At 41.9% G+C, this 24,756-nt stretch overlaps 1 protein-coding gene across 1 annotated transcript in view; it reads left to right on the forward strand.

The window, feature by feature from the left end:
• Positions 1–236: 236 nt before the first annotated feature.
• The window catches only part of tsc22d3 (TSC22 domain family, member 3), a 38,269-nt gene continuing 13,749 nt past the window's right edge, over positions 237–24,756 (forward strand). Inside the window, exon 1 of the mRNA XM_085789691.1 lies at positions 237–949. Within this exon, the coding sequence (XP_085645817.1) occupies positions 609–949 (341 nt within the window). The 5' untranslated portion in view covers positions 237–608. The remainder of the gene's footprint in view (positions 950–24,756) is intronic.

Genomic DNA, 24,756 nt, shown 5'->3' on the forward strand with positions numbered 1-24,756 from the left:
CAGTACATGTAACCAGCTCTGCTGTTTACCAATCACACGGGTTTCCCCACCCTCTCTCGCCCCCTCCCTCTCCTTTTGCACCCTCCCTGTGTCTCTAGGCACGCCAACCAAAAAAAAAAAAAAAAGTGCAGGGAAAAAAGTGATAAGCAGCAAGCAGCTTCTGGGTTTTGCTTTCAAGCCACTCCTGCTGAATCGGTGTGAGTGAGTGTGTATGTGTGTGTGTGTGTGGGGCGTTCACTCTTTCTCCTGCCACAGTAGCAACACATTGCAGCAGCGTCGCCCTGAACAAAAGGCTAAACGCAGCAGAGCCGCAGGAGGGGAAACTCAGGGAAAGAAACACGCAGAGTGGCCCAGCGTGACTGCACTTCTCAGGGAGGAACTCAACCTGCCATTTAGCCCTTCTGGCCCTGGAGTGGAGACAGGACGGTAGACTAGACCAGCCCAGGCTTCCTGTCTGCCTCTCTGTCAGCGCTGAGGAGCACACCCTCTTATTGACAGCTCTGCCATTCATACACCTGAGTCTCTGTCATCCTTCACTGAGACTCCTGCACCTGCCCTCCTCCTACACCTGGGCTCCCTTTCCCTTCTCCATCCACCTGTTCTCCGAGATGTCAGACGATGACTGCCGCTCGCCCATCGGCCTGGACTGTTGCAGTTGCTGCCTGGACCTGGCCAATGGCGGTGATGAATCCATGTCCAGCAGTCCGGCTCAGGGCCTCGGTACCACGGGGGGCCTGCCTGGAAGCCCCACCAGCCCGAGTGTCAATCACTTCCGCCAGCTCCGCAGCCAGCTGATGTACCAGAACCTGAACACGGACAAGCTGAACAACATCATGAGGCAGGACTCGCTGGACTCGGTTGTGAGGGACCCGTGCTTCCTTCTCAATGAAGGGATCTGCAACAGCAACATTGACCAGACCATGCTGTCTATACTACTCTTCTTCCACAGGTATGTCTGTTGTTTGCTTGTCTGACAGGTACACCATGCTTATCTGATAAGCTAACAAGTGAAACTAAAAGGTCTTTCATGCGTACACAAAATTTGAACCCCCAGGTGAAAGTTAAACTTTGCTGCTGTCAGTTCAAAGTCCACTTTTCCACTGTTGTATCTGCATCCTTGTCCTTAAATGAACAGATGGTTTTGGGGACTAATCACTTCTTTTGGATCAGCACTTCTTCTTAAAAAGGCTGACATATGTATTTACTGTTATGTATTATTAAGTATAAACCAGGGAGAGAGCACTCATTCTGATTATGTTCCAGAAATGAGTTTCAAATAGGACAGTGAGGGCTCATAATGACTTACATCACACCTACGTGTGCATAGCATTACATTTTGATTGAAATGCAGATTTGATTAGGCTGATAAACAAAGCACAGTATGTTTGTTTTTCATTTTTATTTCACATTTAAATAATTTGAATATGGATTCCAGAACTTTCAACAATGTCCAAATGTTTATGTCGCTCACCGTGTCTATTTACGTCTGCGCTCTCCTTGACTTTAATTAAGCATATCTGATGCATTAGCTATATAAATTGTTTTCTTTGAGTGAGGTCATGTTATTTGAGGACAACCATAAATAAAACATTTTAACTCTAAGAAGGAAATGTTGTTCCTGGATTTTGTCTCCAACTAGAACGGATGATTGTAATTGACAGATCTTTACTTCAAAATAACAAAACACTACGTGAGAGAGAGAGGGAGAGAGAGAGAGAGAGAGAGAGAGAGAGAGAGAGAGAGAGAAAGCCAGAAAACAAAACCTAACCTAGAAAGAACGTCTTGCAAAAACACAAGGATACTCTAAAACAGCAGTTTATGGTCATACTGATTCAATTAAAATGCTCTTTTATTGCTAGAGGTCAATTAAAACTGGCCTGACTCCTTCTCAGTCTCCACCAAATAGTGTTTATAAAACAGCGTTTGGCAGCTCACCTCGCACTTTTTGTGAGGAAGAGAATGTCCTGCTACAAAGTTGCTGCCAGTTGGACAGTTTGTTTGGCAGCTACTGTCAAATGACTTCAGCCTCAAATTAACAGTTACTATCTCTCCAGTCGGCTACAGTTTTGACCATCACTGAACTTCTGAACCTGAGCCAGCACTTACTGTACAATGCTTGGTGAGAAAAGCTGTCATTACACATGGCCTCTGGTGGTTATAGGGGCAGTAAAATGTAGAGATATATGGGGAAATGGCAGTTAAAACAACACAACACGCTGTTATCATCCACCTTTGAATGTCATATACTGTGAAGTTGTCATCATGTGTGTCTGTAAAATAGAGATATGTGTTACAGGACCAGGTATATGTGCATATGTGTCAGACAGAAAGTACACAAGATGTGATAACACTGATCTGATAATCTGGTAATAAAACAGGGTTTTCTTGTTTGTTTATGGTGATGTACAAAAAGGAATATTGATCAAAATTGATCTTTGCCCTCAACTGCACTGTATTTTCAAACCAACCAATGTCCTGCTGTTTCACTTTAAACCCAAAGAAGAAGATGGTTAGGGGTTTCTCACAACTGCTATCCTCAAAAACGTCTTTAAGGAATTTCTTCAAACTTGGCACAAACATTCACTGTTACTCAAGGATCAAGTGATTAGATGTTGGTGCTCAAAGGTCAAAGGTCAAGGACACTGTTATCTCTCACGTATTCATGTGCTAATTATGTTTAGTTTAGTATGTTTATTTCGGTCTCATAAAAACAAATACAGTAGACAAATATAAAGGTATAAATACAAAACAAAATAAATCAGAACAAAAAACACAACGAGCAAATCAATTTACTTTGACCGAAAAGGTGTAGGCTGAAGCATCAGCTTATTTTGCCTACCCTCCCTTATGACAAAACTTCACACAGATGTCTAAAAGGGTGCAACATGATGGAATGATGATATTTTATAGAAAAAGTCATAGGTTCACCATTAGTCAACACTGTAACTAAGAAAGAGAAGGGCCGGTTGTGATCAGTAGAGAAATATAAAAGCATATATAGCTTTTCAACATAAGTTGCCCTCTGGTGCATGTCTGCTCTGATAAAAACTTTTTTACCTGGAATAAGTATGGCGTTTGTTATCACTGATTCAGTCATTTGTGGGCAATATCATATCAGTAATGTTCTCTGGCTAAGACATCTTATCAGTGTTTTATCAAACTTCTCCATAAGCCGGGCTGCTACAGAATATTCCAAATGAGTTAAATATTAACCTGTATTAACTCAACTATGTGTTTAACAGTTACAGGCTGCTCTTATCTTCTGTGGCATTGATAGTTATCACATGACTACAGATGGTACAATTGATGGAAATCCATTTATCGTGCACAGCAAGTGATAGGGCTGATGGTGGCAATGATTAGACCTTAACTGGGTTCAGCCTGACTTTTATTTTTACGTTTTGCTTTTGATAATAAAAACAAATCAGCACCAAATTCTGAGGATGACAAGAGGACTACCATAAAGCAGGGCTAACTTCCTCTGAATTAGATCACATACAGTACAGGCCATTTGAAAAATCTCTACAATCACTGTATTTTTCCACCTGTTAAGTTACGAAACAGCTGCATGTTTTAATCTGCATTAATTTAACACCATTTTAGGTGATATTGTTTGTGCAGTGGAGCTAGCATTATTGAATATAGGGACAAGTTGTTCTCTATTTATTTATGATAGCAAGGGTGTGTCATTAAGGATGAAGAACAACGGGTGAAGGAACTTTCGGCTGAGGACTGCAGATCCTGCTCCAGCTGGTGCTCCCCTCTGACCATGAGAGCTAAATAAATCAGTGAGCAAATACTGCTTTTCAAACAAAAGATTTTTATTTCAGTACAGTGCGGTCAAATTGTTCTTATGCTTAGATGAATTATTATTCACTTCATTCGGTGTTTACAATGTCATACTTTGAATAATGCCTGCTGGCAAGGCTTTGTAAAAAGTGTTACACAACAGTTTTCTGCTCTGCTTCGTTTATTCTTCACCAACCAAAAAGTTACACTGTTAAGGTCATACAGTTTATTAGAATATTCATATATTGTCATTTTATGAAAAAAATAATTAAGTATTAAACGTTGATATTTGTGAAAAATTTATCCTATCTTGCAGGAGGTGAGAAAAATCAGGTTAGAAGAGCCAATATTTGCAACGTTTCTGGCTCACAGGCAGAGGCATGTGTTCGCCCATGCCATTGGCCAGTGTGACCGTGCATCTGTCTGTGCCAGCTCAACTGTTTGCCTGACAAACAGAGTCTTTAGTCAGTACACTTTGTTCCCGAACCTTCCCTTCTCAAGAGGGAATCACAGACACGGATCATGTGGCTTTCATGGACAGGCTTTTTCGCAGGATTAAAACATTGATTTTGAATGTGTACCCTTACAGTTTTTCATGCAGAAACACAAACGCACTCATTCATTCACACATGTGCTCACAGTCTAATCCTGTCAAGAAAGCTGCCTTGCTGGGCTTGAGGTTTGCAGAAGTTCATGCATTTTTCAAGTGCTCGCTTCGGGAGGGCTCGGCTTCTGATGAAAGCCTCGCTGAAGTTTTTACTGTGTGACTTCACCCTGGGTGGCCAGTCTACCAAGCAGCCATCATTCTCATTTGCCACTTGTTAACAGAATAAAATATTCAGCATGGCACATGGAAGCATGCCAGGATGCTCTTTTGGACCTGTAGAATATCAGTTTGAGACAGTGGCCGAGACCAGCAAACGTGTTATGTAAATGATTCAAGGGTCACGGAAATGTGCTGAGAGGAGAATTTGAACTCATAAGTCCTGTTTGGTGTTTGAGGCAGAGCCAGAGAGCCCCGAGGGGGACAGGATCTGTGATTTCCACAGGATAAAAACCAGAGGAAATGTGCTGATTTACTTTGAGGCTTAGAGAGCTACACTTGGCTGGAATGAAAGGGGTACTCTTGCACACCTTCACCCCAGGCAGTCAGTCAGTACTTAGCAGCCACTAAACACCGTCACATGCCAGGGTTCAGAGGGGTGAAGAGCCTGCAGTGATGACACACTAACATTTATCGCAGCACTTGAGGTCTGTGACCAGTCAGTCAGTGAGCAGTCAAAACACAAAAAGAAGAAAATCAAAACCAGTGGTGGCACAGGTGCAACTGTGGAACTGGGCTGAAATGGAGTCTGCACTCTTCAGTCAACAACACAGACCTACAAACTATTAAATCTTTGCTGAGTGAAAAACATTTGAAAGCATAGGTGTAATGCAACTGGAGCGCTCTGGGACGATGCTCTGCCACCTTTTTTTTCTCAAGGTGATGAAATAGAAAAAGTTTATGATCTTATTTAAGGGAGCCAATAAAAACACACTGATTGGTCAGAGTTACACAGAAAAAAACATTTCCACCTTAAAGTTGCTGCTAACGGCCTTTTAAAGTAGCTGCACACTGAATTTACCTGTTAGTAAAGGTGACAAGGCAGTAAAAGATCATTTCAACCATCAGTCACTGATGTTTCTTTATTTCTGAGACATCCACACTGAAACCCAAAACCAGCCTGTTAAACGTGGACAGTTTGTCCTACAGACACAGCGCCAACGGAAATGAATGTTCTTAGCTACGTTTTCATAGTTGAACCTGTTAGCTTGAGAGATTAGCTCAACTCTGCCGGCACTGCAGCTTTCACCTCAGCATGGATGTTCGTCCTGGCGTGGCCTCATTTGCTTGACAGGAGTAAACTAATGAAATCAATCACAGACTTACAGAAGCCGTGGCGTGGCATCCGCTAATACTAGCCAAGCAAGATGTCTCCTGTCTGATAATCTGAAGATCCAAAAGCCAGTGTAACATTTAATTATCCGGTTATAATTGATAATTGATTAACCCATGCGTACTGAGGTTGGCACAGTTACATAACCTTTGAAACAAGTTAAACTTCACTAGGCGTCTGTTCGCCAAAGGTGAGCTCCGGTACTTTCACACATACCTCTGCACATCTGATTGAAAGGTATGCAGACCAGCCCTGTCTGTAGCGTTGAGAACGTCTCTGGCGTTAAGACACAGTGGAGAGATGTTGTTTGTTTAATGGCATGTCTGAGGGCGCGACATGACGAGCATTGCTTGGTTCAGGTCTGTTGACTGATGAAGGGAAAGAATTGTGCTGCCTGGCTGGGAAAGACAGTAATTGTTATGTCTGAATAAAATTGAATGCATCAGCCTGTTTGTGAGACAGGACTAGGGGCAATTCTCTTCTTAGTACGAAAAACAAAATGGCAGTCAAAGGATGGTCACGCAAGAGTTACAACCTCTGACTAGTTTTAATTTTCTGCTCGGACACTACTACTGTATATTAACTTCCGACACTTAGTTGCCCCAGTAACCTATAGGCCCCCATTACAGTGGTAAAAGTTCCTCTTTCTGGCCTTAGAGGACCACCAACTGTTGGCTGCTGTCCAGTTGACTACTGAACACGACCCAGCCCTCCCACAATGGAGAGGAGACAGGATCCAGCTGTGTCAGAGACCCAGCTGGGTGTTTACGCTCCACTCTGCAATCCAAATATAAACCACTAAATAGTTCTGCAACAAGATGTCCAGTTTTTTTGTGGAGTGAAGACCTATGTTTAGTGATCCTGTGTGGAAAAGTTATGGAAAGTGTCTTTGCCATGTGTGAGTGGTCTAGAAATCCACACAAATGTACAGTATATTTAACAACCCATAAGTATTTTAATCTCCAAGGCATCTCTACGTACTAAACTACAGTATCACATTTCTACATGACAGTGAATCATTTCTCTACTAGAATATCAGGTAAATACCGTCATTATATCGGACATGCCCAGAGGTTGACCTGTTTTGTTCATTTGCATGTACTGTATGTAGGCCTACCACATAGAGAACTGGTATCTGCCATCAGTCACAGGGCAGTTCTGCCTGCTCAGGCTTTGAGATCGAATTATTTGCATATAAGGCTCACACTTAGAGAAGTGATACATACATTTGAAGGACCCACACAGGCAATATAACGCACCCAGTGGCCTCTGGATGTTTATGTTGTGTATACAGTAAAGTGAGTGAAAAGAACATGTGGGAGGGAGAGAAGACAAACAAGATGCTCGCTCACATCTAAACCTGTAAAATTGTGAGTTAAATGGCACCTGCCTATTCCCTGCTCCCAGTGTGGTGACGCTTGTTCTGTTGATAACATTGTGTCATTTTAGAAGTACAGAAATCAGCCAGGAATGTAAAGATGGGGATAAGGCAAACAAAAAACATACTCCTCTGTATTCTTTATGGCTGTAGTAACACAGCACAATTACGGCATCATTGTCTATGAATTTCCATATGTAAACTGTCACAAGCTGGACAGGCACAGGGATCAGAGTTAAACTAGTTTTGGTACCAGAACTGAAATTCAAATTCACATCTCACTGCTACAAAGGAAATCCCAAGGAGAAAGCAGTGTAATCTAAAATTCAGCATACAATACATGATGAGGGAGGATAAATATGCTGAGTTTGAAACTATTCTTCTCATTGCTGTTCTTGTCTCTCCCAGTTTTGCCCACATAAAAGGCTTATGAATGTCAGACACATCCTTGCTGACGACAGAACCTGTATCCAATTACACTTTTCTTTTTTTTTTTATCCAAGTTCTTTCTTCTTGCGAAGAAAACCAAACAGCGTAATTTCGCGTCTCCTGTTAAAAGAAAAAGGAACAGTTTCCCACAGAGGGTTGGGGGGAGTTACATAACTTCATGGGTTGCAGGTGGCAGGGGAGACGGATGTAAACAAAATTCGGGGATTAGCGGCGAGAAGGCGAAGGGAAGGATATCAGGGTGGAACAACAGACTCATGGCCCGGGCAAGTCTTAGGAGCCAATCCCTAACAAACAAAAGCCATGAAGGCGAGGTCTGAGCAATGTCAGAGGAGAGAGAGAGGGAGAGCGGGAGGGAGAGATAGCGCAAGTCAGAGGTAGACAAACAGCCGGGCGGGAGGCCGGGGCAAAGACAAAACATAGACAGTGCCTGCTAAAAATAGTGTGTTGTTGACACTCAGTCGAACTGTCAGACATAGGTCGGTGGACGACAGACGTCTGTGGTAAAAGTCACAACCTTTTTCTATAGCTTAAGGAAGTCATTCTTTAGTCGCGGGAGGAAGCAAAAAGCTATGAAAAGTGTTTGTTTAACGGCTGTTTTTATGGGTTTCCTCAATAACTCTCAGCGTTTGACTGTTTCAGTGTTGAAAACATGCACAGAGCCAAGAGATCGATTGACCATATTAGAGAGGATTGGATTTTCTGACACAAGTTGGTGTGAATTCGGTGTGTTTGCACATATTAGCCCTGTGCCCAGTTTTATCACTGTGGGCCCAGTTTAAGGAGGGATGTACAATAATGGCTTTTTAATGGACCTCTTGAGTTACTGCCTTGTTTTGTTGTGACTGTGTGAATAGGCGGCTCTTGGTTCTGTGCCAGAAGATGCCTGGAACCACTGTTGGCTACTTTGTGTGCATGTGTACTGTATGTGAGTGTGTGTCTGTGTGTGTATGTGAAAAGCATTAAGGTGTGTGTGCATTTCAGAGCTCTTCTATCAGACTACTCTCCAAGTGGTGATCAAACTGCTTTCATGCATGCTGTTACTTCACACACACTCACACACACAATTAAAGTAATTATTCCCACCCTCTTCTGCAGTGTGTGTGAGTCAACTCTGAAATACACATACACACCCTGTACCATAGGTTGATGCAACCTCCTGTGTACGGCCCTTTTCTTTACCAATGCTGTTGTGGTTCCTTGTTCCGTTGCCGCTGACAACATGATAAACGCAACATGCTAATCAGATGCCAATCAGCGCCAGCATCTCTGCTTTCCGTGCGCTTTGTTTGACTGCAAAAGTGTCTCTCCCCACAAAAACCAGTATGTACAAACATATAGACACTGTCTGTGTGAGCCAGAAAAACTGTAAAATGATGAAAAAGGGAACTGCACTTTATTTTGTCTTGATCACATCCACAGTCTTAGCACTTATTAGCAGCTTACAATTACAAATTCACAAAAATGTCTCAGTGCCCAACGAGAAACTACCCATTAAATTGCACATTCATCTCCAATTTTGATAAATGTATGGCTTCAGCAATAGCTTAATGGACATGAGTGTAGGCCTACTGAAAGACTGATGAATAGCTATATTGTTGGTTTTGGACTTTCCTTGGGAATTGCTAACATCGATGAACAAAGCCAGTTTTAATCCTTGAACTTTAGTTGTAGATTCCATGATGGTCTTTAGAAGGATTTCTTTTGTTTCTTTAAGACACAAATCTTGGAATCAACCAATACTCTTCAATGACAGCTGCAAGGGTCAGGAATTAGTCGTTCATCCGTCTGTCTGGAAGACACAAGGCACACTGCTTGGCAACCCAGACAGCTCACACACAGATATGAACACACTTATCAGTATACAGTACACAAAAGGTGACCTGCGGTATTATGTTGTTGTTGACACATCACCACAGCAGAATCCAGCTAAGCTCTTTTGTCCTGAGTGACAGAGAATTGAGACACTGCATGTACCAGAGGTGGATTAGACGCGTATAAGTAACACATCACGTTTGCCATCTGAATCAAATCCTCAAGATCAGAGTGAGCTGGAAAACCCGTCTTCTAAACTCATGCTGACTTGTTTTGGAAAAATAATATAAAATACATGAAAAGGACTCATGTTTGTGAAAGAGCTTTGAAAGAGCCACAGTGTACTAATTTTCCAGTTAATGTTTGCATACATTTGTTCTCGTAAAATGTGCTAAATATATACTCAATAGACCGTGAAAATCTTATTTATTTGGGAGTCGAAAACAAATTTGTAACAAACTAATGAATGATGCAAGTAGAAACAGATCAAAGGGCAATTTTCCTGTTGCCTAATTCATGTGTCATGACTATTATGCTACGGTTATAAATTATAAATGTCCAATATCAAAGTTTCAAGGAAAAACTGTTTTTTTCCCCTCCTTTTTTATGTGTGTTATGATGAGCAAAGTGTATTAAAAAAAATAATGTGGTTTCTGTTAAAAACTCCTTGTACTTGGGCCCATGAGGCTCAGCTGTGTCACATAAACACGACTTAAAAAGATGATGAAGGATTCTTGAAACAAACCGGTGAAAAATAGATAAATATGAAGTCAGAATAGTGGCATGGATCCCCACCCCGCCACAGCACAGCTGAGAGCATGAGACCTGTGAGATGGATTTGGAAAGTACAAACTGGGAAATTTTTCAACAACGGAAAGAGGGAAGCGTTGTCAAAAAAAAAGTTGTTCTGCAAATACTTCAAAAGACGGATGTAGTACCACCCATCCATTAAAATCCTTTTATGCTTCATCTGCATGCAACGCTCTTCGTCCTTCCCTCTTCTATTTGCCACATCTATTCCTCCTCTCTGTATCCTTGTTTTCCCTCCCTCTTTCCCTCGTTTTCTCTCCATCTCAGTTGTTCTAGTTGGCAGCCGTTGGACTTATGTAAGTCTATGGGGGTGGGGGTGTTGGAGTGACCATGGTTCACGCTCAGTGCCTTATCTGTTTGGACCACGGCTATGGCGCCTATTTAGATAATAAGGCAGTCTGTCAACACTTGCCATCAAACACATTCCCCACCCACACACACACACATACACGCACACACCCACATATTGCCCTGTACTTGACAGTGAGTCATCATGCCACAAACATTCAATTTATTATATTTACACTGTTTAAATAGGCATTAGACAATAATAAAGCTTGCATAACACTTGATATTAGAGGTTGGTGTGATTTGTTCTGTTCGCCAAATTGCAGCTCACACGCGACAACCTGCGGTGTCATCGTATTAGTCAGGCAGTGGAAAATATGCGTATTGTCTAGAGCGAGGTTCATAGTGTAAATGGTGGGATGCTGAAATGATGGAGTTATTAGACTTAGCACCGCACAGCCTGAGCGGCACAAGCTGCGGGCTGGAAAGCAGTAAAAAATGCGGTTCTGTCCTACTTTGATTACTATGGGATTCCCACTCTTTCTCTAACTCCGCATGAGGAGTGCAAATGTGGTAACCCACCCTGCTGCTGAGGGCCAAGTTACAGTTTGGCCGAGGTGATGAAGATCTGGAGTGGAAACATATTCTTTTTTTTTCATGTGCATTCTATTTTTTAAGACCCATGGGGAACAAATCATTTTGTTGACTGAACACGTAAAAACTTGTCTTTTTCTGTATCCAAACGGAAAGCGTTTGTACAAAAAACTGGTAGAGACTTCACTTTTTTGCCTGGCAGCATTCCTTAAACTTAAAGGGACTGGCATACCCTGAGTCTTTTCAGATTCATTCTGACACGTATTCCATCTGTTTCTCTCTGGACGCCTGTTTCATAATCCCAAGTGCTGTTATCCCACACTGAGTCAGTTTTTTTTTCCCTTCACCACAATAGTCTGCTACACAATGCAGCCAGACAGTGCTTTTGTGGAGACCTATCATTAGCCTATCTTATTCCCCCTGGGCACTATTCACATGCAGGTTGGGTACATGATGTACCCTACAAAGAGTGTGCACAGGCATACACACTCACACACACTTAAACACACACACACACGCAGGGAAATTAGGATGCACATAAAATTCATCTCGTATCAGCTCAAAACACACACTAATGTGTACAGCCTTATCAAATATACATGAGTACATACACACACCCACACACACTTCCATACTCGTAAGATGTCTTTTACCCCGCAGGGCATGGCGCTAGTATTAGACATACTTTAGCAACGATGTTGCCACAGTCGATTACAGAAGAAGTCCTCCTAAAGTGTCAAGGAAAAAACAATTAGTTCTCTGAACCCTCATGAAATCATGATTTCCACAACACAGGAAAGGTAACATCACCATAGCCAGCCACATGTTGTATTTTTGAAGTTATGCAGTTTGGGAAGTCACACTTTTTTTTTCTTTTTTGTATTTTTGTGTTAGCTACAGCGAACAGTTTAGAGCTACGTAAGTGGACGTGTAATTTTATTGCCCAAACTTTCCCAAACATGGCTTTCCTGCCATGCAATGGGAAAAAATGTAATGATTATTTTGGTATTAGGATGCATAAAAAGAACACAGTTATGGTCAGAGAGTTTATGTCAAATTTGGTCAAGCATTTTCATGTTGTTTTGGTCCATCAAAAATGATGTAATGCAGGTGTTTAAAAGTAAATGTCAACTTATAAGTGGCATTATACAGGAGTCAGTGACATCTGCTTTCTGTCACATACTGTAAACATATCCTTAACCCACAGTATCTGAGTGACGTTTCAAAATGTATTTCAAATAAAACTTTCTGAAGTTTTAACCTCACTGTGGAAGCTGTGTCACCCCAGTAGCACCCACCCTGCATCTGGGAACTCCCGTGTTGTGCTGTCATCCATAATTGCATCATTAAATCGGGCCTTTGCGCAACATTGAGAGGATGAGAAAAAATAAACAACTGAGAGACTTCACAGGGCTGTCAAGCTGTTAAACAGAGTGGGGAACATGTCGGGTAACCTGGTGCAATGCATTTGTTTCATCAGTTGAATCGGGGTGTGCAGTAAACTTCATTGCTAAATCAAGAAAACCTTTCCCTTTTTCTTTTTCTTCTTTTTCCTGCTGCGGCAAAGAGCTTGGCAGAAAGTAAATGTCATATAACTGCCACTATGAGTTACGGTTTACAGTATACATGCTCGAAAAAAGTCCAAATGACTGGCAAACCCCTATGAACCATAATCAGACTCTGACTTGAGTGTAATGAATATGGTTTCCTGTTTGTTACTGGTGCTTCCAAATTTCCAGACTCTCACTGGCTTCAAGTTCAAATGCACTTTTGGAGAGGCACTCTGTTAGAAGGCAAAGAAAGACAAAGAGAAATTTTACAAGGCTAAAAAAGAGTTAAAGATAGAACCAAACAACGTAACAAAGAAAAAGAGGAAACAAGAAAAATGTGATGCAGAGAAAAACCTCCAAATGCACCATATTTTTCCCCAGATGACAGTTGTGATGACAATGCATTTATGGCAGTGAGTCACGGACCATGAAAAGACAAAAAGCTGATTATATCAGCATTTTATTGCATACAACTGTGGCTCTTAAAATTAAGCCAGTTCTCCTCAATATGACTTCAACAGAAGAAAGGAGAGGCATGCCGGGCTCGGGACCAGTTTGGTTCCATTGGCAGGCAGCAGTAGTGGAATGAAAAGGTGGACCTGTTCTGCCAGGCTCTTTTTCTCTCTCTGGATAACTTTTTGGCAGACAAGAGCCTGCGAGGGAAAGAGTAGAAAAATGAACTCATTTGCCAAGTTTCAGTGAGTCTGTGATTGTTTCTGGCTGTTCCTCAGCAGAGAGACAGAGGGGGAGATGGAGAGGGAGGCACTAACAGAGTCAAATGAGCGAAAATAACAAGATGCATCCTGTCCAAGCCCTCACTTCACTCTTTGTGTCAGATTGTTTAAAGGCAGGCAGCCGTACCATGGGGCAGCCTGTGCTGTGGTGGTATCTGATGGGGGCATTATGCCTCTCTCTCCCCTCTGCCATCTTACTGTGCCATCATAAGGAGCAATTAGCAGCAGTGACATTAAATGACCTTATTCTACATTCCTTCCAGTATGCTGTCATGGAGTCAAGTGAGTCACAGACTCATCATTATGTTTGCATGCCATGATGTTTACACAGTCTGGGATTGAGCTAAACAACAGCCATCTGAATGCATGTAGATGCTTCTGCAGCAAAGTAACACAGCTCTGATGACAAACGAGGCCACTCCTGCCAAGAAAGTGTGGGACTCTGGGAGGAATGTGGACAAATGTTGAAAATCTTTCCCCCCCCTCCCTTTCTTCATCTGTTGCTCCAAAACTCCCATCTCTCATCTAACCCTTGTGCATACACATTCCATCCAGACTGCCATCCATGTCCTTTTTTTTTGGGGGGGGGGGGGGGGGGTGCACACAAAGACCTATTTATTGCTGTCCTGAATGCAAGGTGTCATGTAAGGAGAAGTGGAGCCTGCAGTGCTATGAGAGAGAGAGAGAGAGGGAGAAAAGATGGGGATTTATATAACACTGGAGGTCATGACCTTTCAGTGCTCGTGAGCCCAACAGTGTGGAAGTTAGCTGGGGTCAAGAGGTTTTCTTTTTTCGCGTCAGTAGTCTTTTACTGTGGAAGAGCTCGAGCTGAGCAGGAAGTTGACCTAGTCTTCACCTATAAAGCAACAGTTTGACGCTCAGTAAAGGTCACTCTCAAGTCAAGTTTCAAGCTATAGAGATTTCAGTCCAATGAAAACACTACAAGCAACAAATAGCGTACAGTCTTTTTTTTTTTTTTTTTACAGACCCACCTCTTTAATTTTGAGTGCTTTTAAAAAAAGTCCTTTTCTATGCTTCCAAAGTAGAGGCTCACATCTACAGGAATTCAACAGGAAATCATAGTCATCTGTGTGGTGCACACGTCTCCTCTCTCTGCTTCTCCTCCACATTTCCATCTGTCATTTCCACACACTTGCTCTGCTCGACCCTAATGTTTTTACTGATCCATCGCCTTCGGGCTTGTTTAGCATGATTTAAGCGTTGCTTTGCTGTATGCTAACTTCATATGCCAGGTCATGATGTGTGGGAGGCAAACAGTGCATAGATAAAACTTAGCTTTTTCCCTTGAATGCTCATGACTTGTTAAGTTTCTTGGGCCAGAGTATAAAGTTAAAACAACTGTTGTAGCTTGGTTAGCATGCAGTGCTGCACACAAGGAAGGCAAGAAAGATAATTTACAAAAAGCTAGGCCTATGTGTTTACTTAACACGTTTACATAAAAATCAAATACAATATAATCCAGTCTGTTCCACCACTGGCCACTTTATGATTGGACATGAACAAGCTGAAATGGAACAAACCACTTCACCAGCTCACACACATGAAAGTAAATCCAGTTTCCAGCTGACATGCATCTGTGGTTGGAGTGGTGGATAGGTGGATGTTCTAACTCTCCAACCATGAATAATCTGTAGGTTTACAATGGTCGACTGCTCCGCCTGATTCCAAGACAGTGATCTGTTCTCACCAGAGGTTACATAACAAACAGACAGACACAACAGAGTGGAAATGTTGGCAAAACACTGGCAGCCTGTCCATATGCCTTTTTCCAGGATAGTGTCAGGAGACTTGTTAGTCTGAATTGGAATGAATGACAAACACATCTGAAGCATGATGCATTTCAGGCAATCCCTGAAATATTTTACTACAGTTTTAGTACTGAGACTCTGAGTACTGGTATCACAGCAGTAAATTTGTTGTGAGGACATTTGCTGGCTGACAAGAACACACCTGGGCTAGTGTTTACATTTAAAGGAGGATCAAAGCCTCTTGAGGACAGCAGAACATAAAAGTACAAGACACATAATGGCTCTCGAGAGCCACACAGGGGAGTCTGCAGGCCAGCAGGGGGTTTGCGGCTGTACCATGACTGGTGTTTAACCTCTAAGACTACATGAAGAAGAATTGAAGAATATTTTCCAAGCTGGGAGGAGTTTTAAAAGCTCAGAGTGAACTGTTCCACCCACTGCCTGACTTCACTGAAGTCCAGGCTAATCCGAAAATGTGCGGCACGCCCTAAATTATACTTAACTTTAAGCCTTAATAAAATCTTAACAGGTGATGTAAATAAAAAAAACAGTGCATTTGCCACTAGAGGTAAAATTAGCTTTAGAGACCAAAACTGTTCATTGTACTAGGCTGTGAATATGTTTTTTTTCCGTGCTAAAGTTGTTCATTTTAACATGGGAGTCTATGGGAATGGACTTGTTTTTGTAACCAGGCTCTAGTGGTCATTCTAGGAACTGCCGCTTACTTTGTGCTGTCATATTATAATCCAAGAGGTTTTCAATTGATTCCCCAGAAAAATCATTGTTAGATGTCTTGTGGTGATTCTGAAATGATGTTTTCGGTCAAATAATTAAAATGGTTACCTGATCATTCTGATTAACAACATATGTTCTTTCTTTACTGTCCTTATGCCATCCATTTAGTGGTTAAAATGAGTAGTTTGTTGCATTTCTAGCGCTCTTTCTATTCAGTGGTCCACTTCCTAGCCCTCTGGAGGGAGAGGATGCTATTGTAGCTAATATCAATGGGAAACTCAGAGAAACACCCTGATAAAAAACAAAGTCCATTGCTGTTATTCTATGACAGCCAGCAAGAGGTGGATGTTACACACAAAAGAAAAACTGAAAGACAAGCAGGATACTTCCTCCCTTTCATATTCAAATAAGCTTTCTAGAAGGAGATATCAGATTCAGACACAGTAACACTTGTCCCGTGAGTGTTGTCATTTTCTTGCAATATTAGGTGACAATAATATCTAGGCCATCGCACTGAAAACAGCAAAGCTAAGCACCTCTCCCAGGACCTGTCTTTTTGGGATAGTCTCATTTTCCTCTCTTACATTTTGGCATCTTGTCTGGCCTTTGCATTTCACTGAAACAGATAGAAACTAATGCAATGGTTCAGTTGGGATGGTCAGCACGCAGCCAACATTTTGAGTTTTTGAGTATAGCCAAGTATGCCTTTTGGGAATCCCCATTTTAGAATTATAAAAAGAGCAGCTCCAAATCTGTCCTGCAAATATTATAAATTGAGTAATTAGTGTGTAACTGCCAGGATTTCTGTAGTTTTCTTTTCAATTTTTCCTGTGAATTTGGGGCCAAACTTACTTGTTTCGATATTTATTCATTTGTGTGCATTTCTAACAGATTTTCCACATCGCCTAAGGCTGTAGTGGCAAAAAAAAACAACAACAACAAAAAAACAACAACTGCATAAAACAGTTGACCTGGGGTGACGATCAAAACAGTCCATGGCACCTGCCGCCGCAAACACAATGAGACGTGCAGTGGGACAGATTAAAGACTTACATTCTACTTATTATCTTGATCCCATGATAAGAGGCTAACACGTTTTGCAGATGTCTGCACTGTTACTCACGCACAACATCCTACTAAACAAGTTTTGTCATATTACAAACACAAGTGGGGGTTACCCTCTTAACCTGTACTTTTAAAAGCTTTCTAGGTCAGCTCATGTGATCTTTTTTTTTGCTGATTGTATCAACAGAAAGCAAAAAGTGCATCCAACTTTTTTTTTCTTCACCATGTCATATCAATCTTACCGTCTTTTACACAAACACACCCGCATGCCCCCTTCATTATCTCAAGGTAACCATGTTTTTTTGACAGTTTACCTAAAGAACTGGGAGTACAGCCAAGGCCTCCTATCAGAGGAAACACTGCCTAACAACAGCTGTGAAAGCCCTCTCCTCCCTCCCTCCCACCCTCCCTCTTTCTCCTCCTCTCCTTTTCTCTTCCTCATTTTTGCATTTTCCTGTTTTGGTGTTTGGTAGCTCTCTGCTCAGACTCTGATACAAAACAAGGGGCTGTCCTCAGGGCTGCACCAGACACAGGGTATCTGGTGAACTGTGATCTGATGAAACACGATACCATGGATTCTTGTTATTGGCCTAAATTATGCCTGTCTGCTCGATAGTTGAGCAACTATTCTTTTTTTCTTCGCACACGCAGGCGACTTTGTTCGAAGAGCAGAGAGACAATAGAAATCAAAACAACAAGAAATCGTCACGCGATTGCACAGTGCCCTTTTAGCATTGAGGCCATCTTGCCTCAAATTGTGGTTCTCTAGCACGTCACTGTTAAAGGAAATATGCATATCTTGCTGCACTTCCTTGACTTCCATGTGTCAAAAAGTGTTCAATCTGCCTGAACGCAGGTCATCTGTGATGCTGAAATACAAATATGTGTATATGTCGCACAAAAGGCCATCCTTAAGTAGAGTAAATAAGAAAACTGCTGCACAGTGTGTTTGTTGTATTTGGCTTTCAGCACCTCAACAGCTTGAAGATGTGTGTGTGTGATGTTCCTTAATGTCTTTCACTTTTAACAAGCGGAAGAAAAGGCATGACCTGACAGTATCACTTACGTGTTCACCTTTACTCGGAACACAGCCCAGGCACGGTACATTGACAAAGTAAACACAAATATCCAGATACAGCTCACAGTTAGTGCACTGTCTCGCTCCGTCTTGCCCAAGTCGGATGAGCATGCATGGCGCAACAGCAACGCCTGTGCCAAAAATAGGTGTGCATGTACCAGACAACAGCGAGACAGGTCAGACACAAGATAATTACCTGGAGCTATAGAGTCAGGGTTAGAAGTATGCCAGTCAGATAGGATTTATTGCTCAGAGACAGGTTGAAAGGGCATGAATAACATTAGGGAGGAGGGGGTGGCTTTCAGCAAGGAGAAAAAGAACAACAACAAGAACATGAGTAAGAGAGGGCGACGGCAAAGCCAGATGATCCAGACGGCAGGACAAACGACTGTGCACAAGGTGGCAGACAAGACACAAGAGTGACACAGCTTAATCCAGTCATGATTAAGCTTTTGACTAGAAGCCTCTTTAACAAAATAGAAAAACAAATATGGAGCACCTACATAATATGATTTTTATGAGGGGTGTAGATGTTGTAAAGTTTGGCATCTACCTTGCAGGCGCCACACTGCGCTCCTTCTCCCTGCGGTCTGACTATAATTGTAGTCGAACCAAGAAAGAACACCACAGTCATTAAACTGGTGCGAAGAAGACAATCAGTCACATATAGGCTGGAACAAAACAAAGATAATGACTTGCAGTTTTGTTTGACTGGATGCTTGAACTTTGCGTGTGTCCGCGTGTGTACGAGTGTGTGTTCAGGTCAGGAGTTGTCCTGTGGGTGTGGGAAACTGTGAAACACCCGATTTAGTTTCAGTTCTGCAAATCCTGAAATAGTTCCTCAAAAAGCCTCTATAGCGTAACTGACATCAGTTTCATGTACGTTCCCTATTAAAAATACTGTAACACAAAGGGGGGGGGGGGGGTCAGATGATTAAACAATAAAGTTTTCACTTCATGAAAATCCATCAAAATGAAAGAAACGTAACCCTGAAGTGATACATTCACAACCCACAATATTATTTTATTACCGTAATTGGTCACATTCTCGAAACATCCACACATTTGAATAGACTGAATAATAAGTATATGTTGTTATTAGACAATAAATTATGGTATCCTTGTCTCTGATACCTGATGCTGGCACATACCTGTGCTTCTTGTGCAAAGGTTCTGCAACAACAAAGCAAAGCATGGTCATATTTCTCCTATTTCACAATCCTGCAGGCTGATCTCGTGTTGTGACAGGGTCGAAGCCAAAGACAACCCCGGATCAGTGCACAGCTCTGGAGAGTGTTTGACCCCCTTGACCTTTCCCATTCTCTTCCTCTTTCGTCCGCTGGATAGCTGTGATTGCTTTCCAGGGAACCCATTTTAATACGTCGACCTTAATTGCATTTTAAACTTTCAGTTTGCTGCCACTTTGTTTGATCCATCATCACCTTGCTGTGCGGATGTGAAGCCGGGACTCTGCCGTGCTCATGGGAACCTCATCCGTCAATGACTGAATCCTGTGATTTGGGCAGATAATGTGACAGCTTATTGGCTCTTAAACAGCGCTTACGTGGGCAAATCTGTCCATCTTCAAAACAATAAAGGGCTCTTACGCACATCTCGTTGCAGAGAGGCCAGATCTGATTAGATATTTTACGTCAGCCGCAGATTTATCTCCAGCAGATCTCAACCATACCCATCATTATCATCTTTTATCATAAATTTTGCAAAACATTTTTTTTTTTTTTTTGATGCCAGAGATTTACATTTTCAGAATTGAGTTTACCATTTATCCTAAGTCTGCGCTTCAGGCAGTCTTAATCCTCAAATCTCCAGAGACATTTCTTTCTTTTGTGCGTTTAATGCAGCAGCATAAAGAGTTCAGTCTTACCAAAGGTGTCAACTTGACAAAGAATTTCTCTATTTCAATGGCTTAAGAATGTGAGCGGTTGCCATGCCAAGCTCTGTAAATCTACACGTCCAGACAGAGACAAAAACAGAGTGTGTTGTTCTTGTGCCAGCCTGCCTGTATGTATTACTATGAAAGTGTCGCTGAGCTTTTTTTTGCAAGTGACAGTGTCCTCCAGGTCAGGTGCATGTGCATATCCATTTCCATGAAGCCAAGTCGACGTGTCTCGATGAGGGTTTGTCCTTTTTGCATGCATACATAGGTATGAATCTGTCTGTGTTGTCAGCGTCCACGCTCGAATGCACACCTTTGCTTTCATGGGAGTGCGACTGTGTACCTGTGTGGTACGTGCGTGCAAAACAGACACGAGAGTGTTCTAAGGTTTCATGAGTGAACTTTGGACCTCTTGGGTACACGCTGGAAGCAGGCCAATCCAGCCGGCATTGTTTACTCTCGCCGTTTCTACAATGACTCGTATGGCAGATCATGTTTACACGCTCTTCTGTGCAGCTTCGAGACCAGGAAAATTGCATCTCTGAAAAAGACTGTTTGTCTTGTGTCCCCTGACTCTAAGTTCAAGAGTCACCTCAAGTGGACGTATTTCCTGTTTGATTCTGGGAAGCGAGCGTGAACCTCAACTTTGCTGTCAGACGATCATCTGCAGTAAAAATCCATCCTTTTATTTAGGAAAATCAGACTGAGGTGAAATTGACAAAGCATACACTCACTGGTAATCATTCGCATGTGTTTGGGTTTGAATGCAACAAAACAAAAAATATTCCTGAATGAAACCTCACAACCTCACAAAGATTTTGCAATCATTCAAAACCATTTTGCTTTTGTGGAATGCAAGACAGCCCACACTGTTAGCTTGATTTTCAGCAAGTGCAGGAAAACATTTCAGCTCAAACATTTGCATTCATTACAAAGCAGCATGAACAGTTGCTTAGAGGTGTTCTCATGAAGGATCCCACTGGAAAAAGAGACAAGCTCTCTCTCATTTGTCTTCTTAAAGTTACACTCACAGCTCAAAGAAGCCAGAAAATGATGGAAATAGCAGCTCCAAATTCAGTGTCTGTTATTGTAGGTGCTTATTTATTCATTTTATTGTCTGTGCAAGGCAAAGTTTGACCCCGCAACGCATTTGTCAAATTGTCTGACTTGGCTTCCAAATATCCTGAAGTCAACTTTTTATCTGTTCCTTTCTCCTCTCCCCTGCTGCACGTCTGCAAATGGACTGTGACCAAATGAAAAAAAAAAAAAACTTCACCTCAGATGACCAATCAGCGAAGCTTATAAGACATGCGTCTTTCTCGAAGGGGAAGGCTTTTCGGCTTTTTGAAGGCAGGATAGGCCGGGGTTCCTGTGAACTCCCTAACAACCTCTCCCTGCACCGCACAGTACTGGATATCACTGTGTTCCCAGTTTATTTGGATCACACAGCAGCTTTTGATGCTGATCCTTCCCCTGGTGGAGTCACATCCTGAAATAGTGCTCTTATGTTTCATTTGAAACGCTATTGCACTCATATCAGTTGTAAGAAAAAACATATTTGAAAGGTTTTTTGAACAATTTAAATTGTCGGGATACTTTAAATAATGTTGAACAGTGTTCTATTGGTAATAGATCACTCTAACCCGGTCCGCGCTCTGTTTGACTACTGGTTTTGGAAAGGCTAGTACCAGACACACATCACTGCCACAGCTCAACAGTCCAGCAGAGAGGAGTCAAGTGAATGATTCTTAGTAAATCAGTAACCATGTAGGCATCTCCACAGTTGAATCAGACATTAACTGTCCACGCAGCAATAGACACACTGTTACACAGCACTTCACTGGGACACAGTTTGTTGTTTAACTGCAGATCTTACTTATTTTCAGGCATGTGTGAAGTACAAAGATTCAGAGCAGATTTGGGACTGGACCTTGTTAGGAACGTACAAAATAGATATAAACTTATAAAGGGGCCTACATGCATCTAGACCAGTGACTTATGAGAATTACGATGTGATAACGTAAGTGAAATTTAATGAGGTCATAAAAACTTTATGATTGTCACCCTATCAGTTAAAATATGAACCCAGTGATGTCATGTCTTTTAAGTACATTATTCAGCTGTTTAATACTTAAAACACTGTGACAGTTTAAGACCTTATCAGGGGTTGAATATAAGAGATAAAGCATCCTCAAAGCTGCAATTACTGCCCTCACGTTTTTCTCTTTAAAGTGCAGCGTAATTAACACTAATAAGTCCTCCTTAACTTTCCTGAATTTAGCGGCAATGATGATGTAATATGTGCGTTTATAGCCTGAACGTATTTGTTTTACAGTTTGCATGCGGGTGGCCGACATCTGGATATACATTTCAGGTTAACTCCTGAAGGAGATGGGGCTGCCTTAATTACGCTTTCTCATTAGTGTTCCTAGAAGCTTTCTTCTAGTAAACTTGCAACATGTTTCCTTTTAAGACTCAGCTGAACGGGGCCCACACATCTGGCCCTGTCTTGGTCCATCTCGGCCTGTCCTCTGTCGGTAGGGGATCCTCACCACGCAGACAGGCTGAGGAAACATTGCGTACACCGTGTTCTCTCAGGCCTCGGCCCTCCTCTCTGTTCACATGTGATCCACACTGTACCTCTGTGGGACTGCAGAGACCTATTGCCCCCAGCATTTTTTTTCCAGACTCCGTAGCTGAATGGTATTAATACGTGATGTTGTTTAGAGGGGAGAGTTATGTGAGGTGCTGAATATACATGAGTTCCCCCACTGCACCACTTCACAGCTGCACTTTTGAGTTATATCAGGTTTCCCTTTGAAAGAAAGTAAAAGTGGCTTGTGAATGGTTTTGATACAACTATGCAGCTTTGCTAAATTTATGTGCATATTTACATATGAACACAGCATAGCTTATTGCCTGACTGCACAGATGCTGCGAGTGTAGGAGTCCATCCAAGTTTTCAGTTGTGCTGCCTCAAGTTAAAACACAGAAGGTGAGATCCCTGGAGTGAACATTAAAACACCAAAGTGGCGGTACATTCAATACGTTCTCCATGCTCTGTTTCTATTCATCTTCTTTCTTTGAACACTTTAGTAGCTTATAAATGTGCCTATAGAGGTTTTACTGGACCGTATATACACTGTGTATAAATATTACAGTTCCCAAGAAAGAGAACAAAAAGATTAAACATTTATAAAAAAAAAAAGAAAAGCTGCTTTCCCACCCCCTCTATGTCGCTATACATTATAACCTGCTTTTATAAATTCAGTGGTGATACATGTACCTCTGCATGTTATTCAATCAACACTGCTTAGGGCTACAGCTCTCCTCTTTGAGTCACGGCATGATTGAATTATGATCTGAGTCACTCCTGTGGTCTTGTTGCAGGAGGTTTGTTTGGCTTGAAGAGATTTGTAGAAAACAGGTGGATATGAGTAACACGGTGCAAATGCGGCCTGGGTCACTGCTATGACTTTAAGGTCACAGGTGTACTTAGCTTGAACAAATACTGGGATTTGTCAAGCGATTTGACAAGAGGTCCTTTCTGTTGATTTATCAAATAATAGGTATTGCGAGCATGATTTATGGTCCTAGTGATGGATTTAAGCTGCTGATGCACTTTCCCTCAGCAATGACCGCCAATGACTCGTATCATATTATCCCTGGGAACTTAGTCACTGCTTCATTGTCATCTCGCAGGTGACAAAGGATTAGCTTTAATGCTCAGCGGAGAAACCTGCTGGAGTCTGTGGGAACGTCTCAGTGTTTGGATGACACTGACGGCGAGAGTAAGCGGGGCGCCCATCATCCAGTTTAATCCGGCCCGTGCTGACGAGGCCAGACATTGCATGAGCACGCACGTACGCAAACGTGTGGCCAGCCGCACGCATCAGCATACACACGGGCAAAACGAAAACACGCGCAAACACACAAACACACACCAGGGGACGGCTCATCCAGGGCCCAGCTCCCTCCAGTGTTGTCCCAGTTGATGGTGACTTGGGTCACACAGCTGCAATATCAGCCAAGATGCATGACTGGAAAAAAAAAAGATGCGAGTGTTGCCTTGGAGCAACATTTTAGACAAGAGGAAAATGGGAAATAATGATATTTTTTGTGGAGCTATGAAAGAATGTCTAATTTGCGGCTGCACTAGGTGATTTCCAAGGACAAACAAATCAATAAAATTACTTATTGTCATGAAAATAACACTTATTAACATAAATATTGCTATTATTTCCAGCTGAAAGAAATTATTTTTGATTTTATCTGTCAATTGCACTCAATTGCACTCTTGACAAAAACACCCTCGTTAAGTAGGTACAGTATACCTAATAAATCTATTATTATTATTATTATTATTATTATTATTAAAGATTGTCAGCCAACATTTAGCAGATCCATTTATTCCCAGTGCAGTGCCTCAGTCTTTACGTATAATGACTCTATTTATCGATCTATCTATCGATCTATCGATCGATCTATCTATCTATCTATCTATCTATCTATCTATCTATCTATCTATCTATCTATCTATCTATCTATCTATCTATCTATCTATCTATCTATCTATCTATCTATCTATCTATCTATCTATCTATCTATCTATCTATCTAAGTGCCAAAACAAAATCACTTATTGATGTCTAAATTCCACATGCAGCACAATTTAGCCCAACAGATGGCTCATCTTGAAATGAAAATAAAGCCGGCCAACGTAGCAAGTAGAGCCTGTTGCTTTGCCTCAGAGAGACTGTACTTGTATCAATCAGTTTCACAGCACATGCTTCCAGTTCTCAGTGTCAGGACAGTCTTGTGATGGATTTCAGTGTGTACCCATTAGTTCGATGTCTGCATTCCGCGGCTCA

Source organism: Trachurus japonicus, chromosome 10, assembly GCF_045865225.1.
Source record: "Trachurus japonicus isolate A0001 chromosome 10, Traja_1.0".
Classification (NCBI taxonomy): domain Eukaryota; kingdom Metazoa; phylum Chordata; class Actinopteri; order Carangiformes; family Carangidae; genus Trachurus; species Trachurus japonicus.